Source organism: Piliocolobus tephrosceles, chromosome 18, assembly GCF_002776525.5.
Source record: "Piliocolobus tephrosceles isolate RC106 chromosome 18, ASM277652v3, whole genome shotgun sequence".
Taxonomy (NCBI): Eukaryota; Metazoa; Chordata; class Mammalia; order Primates; family Cercopithecidae; genus Piliocolobus; species Piliocolobus tephrosceles.
The window spans coordinates 21,872,964-21,878,526 of NC_045451.1; the positions used below are offsets into that span (position 1 = coordinate 21,872,964).

General features: G+C 43.1%; 1 protein-coding gene across 1 annotated transcript in view; it reads left to right on the forward strand.

The window, feature by feature from the left end:
* ATP8B1 (ATPase phospholipid transporting 8B1) overlaps window positions 1–5,563 on the forward strand; it is an 81,861-nt gene that overhangs the window by 21,345 nt on the left and 54,953 nt on the right. The window contains exons 3-5 of the mRNA XM_023218299.2: window positions 465–578; window positions 4,100–4,198; window positions 4,313–4,374. Coding sequence (XP_023074067.1) covers window positions 465–578; window positions 4,100–4,198; window positions 4,313–4,374 — 275 coding nt within the window. The remainder of the gene's footprint in view (window positions 1–464; window positions 579–4,099; window positions 4,199–4,312; window positions 4,375–5,563) is intronic.

The window sequence follows — 5,563 nt, forward strand, 5'->3', positions numbered from 1 at the left end:
TTTCTTTTCTTTTCTTTTCTTTTCTTTTCTTTTCTTTTCTTTTCTTTTCTTTTCTTTAAGGCAGAGTCTCACTCTGTCACACAGGCTGGAGTGCAGAGGGATGATCTGCAACTTCTGCCCCCCGGGTTCAAGTGATTCTCCTGCCTCAGCCTCCCAAGTATCTGGGACTATAGGTGTGCACCACCACGCCTGACTAATTTTTGTATTTTTAGTAGAGATGGGGTTTCACCATGTTGGCCAGGCTGGTCTCAAACTCCTAGGCTCAAGTGATCCACCCACCTCGGTCTCCCAAAGTGCTGGGATTACAGGCATGAGCCACCGCACCCAGCCAAAATCCTCAATATCTTTCTGATAGATTATGTTCCTTTGTCACTGTAAGCTGTGGGACTTAGTGATTTTTGCAGATGTGTATACATTGTGATAAATACAGCATCATTTAGAATGACTCTTATTTTTTCCAACAGAATAATGCAATTAAAACATACAAGTACAACGCATTTACCTTTATACCAATGAATCTGTTTGAGCAATTTAAGAGAGCAGCCAATTTATATTTCCTGATTCTTCTTATCTTACAGGTAATGCCTTTTGCTATCTTAAATCTGTTTGAATTATAGTGACTCAATAACATTTAAGCTGTAGACACATATAATGTGAATAATCTTGAAAGTGTTTTATATTAGCATCAGGGTTCTGTACATAAAGGAACAGTGCCTCATACACAGAACCAGCTCAATCAGTGCTGTATGAACAGGGAAAGGGAGCAAATGGAAATATTATTCTAATTCTGTATTTTTAAAAATTTCACGTTATACTGATGTTGGTGTTAAAACTGGTATCCCTGAAGTGAATAAAACTAAAATCCAGCCAGGCGCAGTGGCCTACGCCTGTAATCCCCGCACTTTGGGAGGCTGAGGCGAGCAGATCACCTCAGGTGAGGGGTTTGAGGCCAGCCTGGCCAACATGGTGAAACCCCATGTCTACAAAAATACAAAAATTAGCAGGGCATGATGGCGGGTGCCTGTAATCCCAGCTACTTGGAAGGCTGAGGTGGGAGAATCACTTGAAGCTGGGAGGCGGTGGTTGCAGTGAGCCGAGATCATGCCATTGCATTCCAGCCTGGGCCACAGAGCGAGACTCCATCTCAAAAAAAAAGAAAAAAAAGAAAAAAAAAAAGGCTGGGTGTGGTGGCTCACACCTGCAATCTCAACACTTTGGGAGGCCGAAGAGGGTGGATCACCTGAAGTCAGTAGCTCGAGACCAGCCTGGCTAACATGGTGAAACCCCGTTTCTACTAAAAATACAAAAAATTAGCCAGGTATGATGGTGCGTGCCTGTAATCCCAGCTACTCAGGAGGCTGAGGCAAGAGAATCGCTTGAACCCAGGAGGCGGAGATTGCAGTGAGCTGAGATCCCACCATTGCACTCCAGCTTGGACAGCAAGAGCTAAACTCCATCTCAAAAAAATAAAATCAAATCCTTACTTTGTAAAATTATTTGCACCTTAACGTTAAACCTATTTTTGTGCTTGTCTTTTATTATTGTATTTACATGCTGAATTTCCCCCCAAAAAGATCGTTAATTTTTTATTAAAATTTTGGTCATAAATTTCAGTAAGTTATTTTTGTGAACTGTTTTTACATTCTAAAAGGCCTACTTAAAAAATTTTTTTTCCTAATTGTGGCAAAGGATCCAGTTATCCAGAGAGCATGAGTTTAACTGTGCAAGAACTGTTGCTGTAATCGAGGGAACTCCACATACACTAGTTAGCGCCAGAATCAACCTTTAGTGTCTGCCGTGCAGATTACAAAGCTCAAGCTCAGAATATACACCTGGTTTCACCAGACTTTTTTTTTTTTCGTTCTTGTTGCCCAGGCTGGAGTGCGGTGGCGCCATCTTGGCTCACTGCAACCTCCTCCTCCTTCTCTTGGGTTCAAGCGATTCTCCTGCCTCAGCCCCCCGAGTAGCTGGGATCACAGTTGCCCGCCACCACGTCCAGCTAATTTTTGTATTTTCAGTAGAGACAGGGTTTCACTATGTTGACCAGGCTGGTCTCAGACTCCTGACTTCAGTTAATCCACCTGCCTCAGCCTCCCCAAGTGCTAGGATTACAGGCATGAGCCACTGCGGCCAGCACTTTATCAGATTCTTTACAGCAAGCGTTGGATTTGGAAAACTTATACCTGCCGGGATTGACCCTCTAAGGTTTTATGAAAATGGGGTAGAATGTGTGTCTAGGTGGGGATGGAGGATGCGTGGAGAGGAGGGAAAAAGAAGAGGCGATGCTAAGGAGAAATGGATACGCAATGATTTAGGAAACTGAAAGACCTGCAAGTCAATAGTAAAGGATGGCCCTGTTATCAAAGGAGATGCTTAGACAGGTGTGTGTCGAGATTAGCACTGCAAACTGTAAGGTGCAGCTCTATAGGAAGTAGGCCATTTTCCCTTACTTCCTTCTAGCAGGGGAGAGGAGTTTCACATATTCACCATGAGGGGGAAGAAGGATCTTTCTGTCTTCCAACTGTACCCCAGTTATCTTCTCTTTTTTTTTTGAAATGGACTTTCACTTTTGTTGTCAAGGCTGGAGTGCAATGGTGTGATCTCAGCTCACCACAGCCGCCGCCTCCCAGGTTCAAGCCATTCTTCTGCCTCAGCCTCCTGAGTAGCTGGAATTACAGGCATGTGCCACCACACCTGGCTAATTTTGTATTTTTAGTAGAGACGGGGTTTCTCTATGTTGGTCAGGCTGGTCTCAAACTTCCAACCTCAGGTGATCTGCCCACCTCGGCCTCCCAAAGTGTTGGGATTATAGGCGTGAACCACCCCACCTGGCCCAGTTATCTTCTCTTAAGGTCAGCAATCCAAATTAGGATAACAGTAATAGCCGTAGGTAGCTTCTTAACTTGTGTTGTCATTACACTTAATTCTTCTAGTCTAGAAGGTCAGGCCTGGCATGACCTCCATTTTGCAGAGAAGAGCTGAGGCCTAGTAAGCTAAAGTAACTTGCTCAAAGTCCCATAAGCCATAAATGGTAAAGCTGACTAAGCCTTGGATCTAGGAGTTGACTTCAAAGCCTGTCATTTTAACCACTACATTATATAGCCCACTGATCAGGAGGATGGTTATGAAATAACTTTATTAAACTTGTGTCCCAATCTTTATTCAAACGTAGAGGCTGTCTTGATGGAGGTAGGGCTTCTTGCAAGGCCATCCCACTTTCTTGGATAGGCCAATAGTGATGATCATGAAGGAAGCACTTTCTTCTAATGCCCTCAGAGATGTTCTCCCTAATCCCTCACTTTCAGAGGCAGCTAGTACCTCCTGCCATCTTTGCCTCTAACATGGGAGCCTCAGAAACCAGTGGCTGAGAAACCTGCAGTGCAGAACCTACTATGCATGCATTCCTTAAAAGTTAAGATGACTTTGGCCAGGCACGGTGGCTCACACCTGTAATCCCAGCACTTTGGGAGGCCAAGGCAGGAAGATTGCCTGAGGTCAGGAGTTCGAGACCAACCTGGCCAACATGGTGAAAACCCATCTCTACTAAAAATACAAAAAAATTAGCCGGGTGTGGTGGCACACACCTATAATCCCAGCTGCTCAGGAGGCTGAGGAAGGATAATCACTTGAACCTGGGAGGTGGAAGTTTCAGTGAGCCAAAATTGTGCCACTACACTCCAGCCTGGGTGACAGAGGGAGACTCCATCTCAAAAAAAAAAAAAGTTAAGACGAGACTTCTCCTTTGCCACTCCTACCCCCTCACCCCCAGTTAAATATGATTTTCACAAAAAATTTAGAGCAACTCTCTTTTAGGTATCATGATACAAAACTCCCGTGGTGTCCAGTTAAGGTCACAATGAGATGATTTCAGGAGCCACTGCCCTCTAGGCTCTGTTCCAGGTGTCCAGAAGCTAGAGAGAACCACTAGAAGGAGGTCGTCCAGATGCTTAAAGAGCCTTTCCTACACACTCTGCGGGATGTAGACTTACGTGATGACGGAGATGAGACTTGGAATTAGCAAGCTTAGAATTAGCAATAAGTTACCTGTAAGCTTGATATGCCTTCATGGACACACACATAAGCCGTTTTATTCTTTTAGGCAATTCCTCAAATCTCTACCCTGGCTTGGTACACCACACTAGTGCCCCTGCTTCTGGTGCTGGGGGTCACTGCAATCAAAGACCTGGTGGATGATGTGGTGAGGATTTCTCATACAACCTTCTACTCATTACTTTGAATTGACTTTAAGTTCTCATGCCTTTCTTCTGTATTGAGATGTTTAAAACAGCATTTCCCCATCTTCCTTCTCAAGGCTCGCCATAAAATGGATAAGGAAATCAACAACAGGACGTGTGAAGTCATTAAGGATGGCAGGTACTGTGTCTTCTTTAATTAGTAACTGAGTTTCAAGGATGTAATGCACAATTCTGCCTAGAAACATATTCAGAGATAATTATTACAATGTAGAAGGCTATTAGTACATTAACTTTTTTTTTTTTTTCGAGACAGAGTCTCACTCTGTCGCCCAGGCTGGAGTGCAGTAGCGCGATCTTGGCTCACTGCAACCTCCACCTCCCAGGTTCAAGCAATTTTCCTGCCTCAGCCTCCCAAGTAGATGGGATTACAGGCGTGCACCACCACACTCAGCTAATTTTTGTACTTTTAGTAGAGACGGGGTTTCACCATGTTGGCCAGGCTGGTCTCAAACTCCTGACCTCAAGTTACCTGCCTTCCTCGATCTCCCAAAGTGTTGGGATTACAGGCACGAGCCACCACACCTGGCCTTAAATTATCTTTTTAGTGAGTATGTACCCCTTTTGTAATATATCTAATAAGGATAGTGATAAAAATAGATAAAAAGATGACTACTTTGGGCACGAAATTCCATAGGAAATATTCATTAAAATTTTTAACATATCAACACTTTTAAAAGTTTTAAACTATAATATTGTTTTAAAGATTTTCACGTATACAAATGATATACCCAGTGGACATAATGAACCTACTATAAATAATAAAATTAATTTATTTGGAGGCAGACATCTAATCACTATATGTTTATCTGCCATTCATTTATGGCCAAAAATGACCTGGAGATTTAAAATACATTTTTAATATATGTTTATGCCCCAGTTCCCCTAATGTCACAAGAATTTAGTACACAATTCTTAACTCCAGGATTTAAAAAAAATTTTGGCTTATCTTTCAATAAATGAAATTGTAGATGTTTTACATTTCAATATTTCTGAAATTTTTAAAATAGAAATTTGCATATAAGTCTGAAATGACAAATGGATAGGCCTGCACCTTCTCGGCAGGGCTATTAGAAGGCAATTCTGAATACTGAAATATTGGAGGCAATTCTGTTAGAATTGGGACCCCACTGCAAGGGCTGCTCAAGCCATGGCCCTGCCAGACATGCACGCTAGACTTCCAAATTCAAGGCAACCCACAGCTCCTCTTTACCACTGTAGTAGCTATGGTACAGGCTAAACATATGGGCTGGCCAGGCACGGTGGCTCACACCTGTAATCTCAGTACTTTGGGAGGCCAAGGCAGGAGG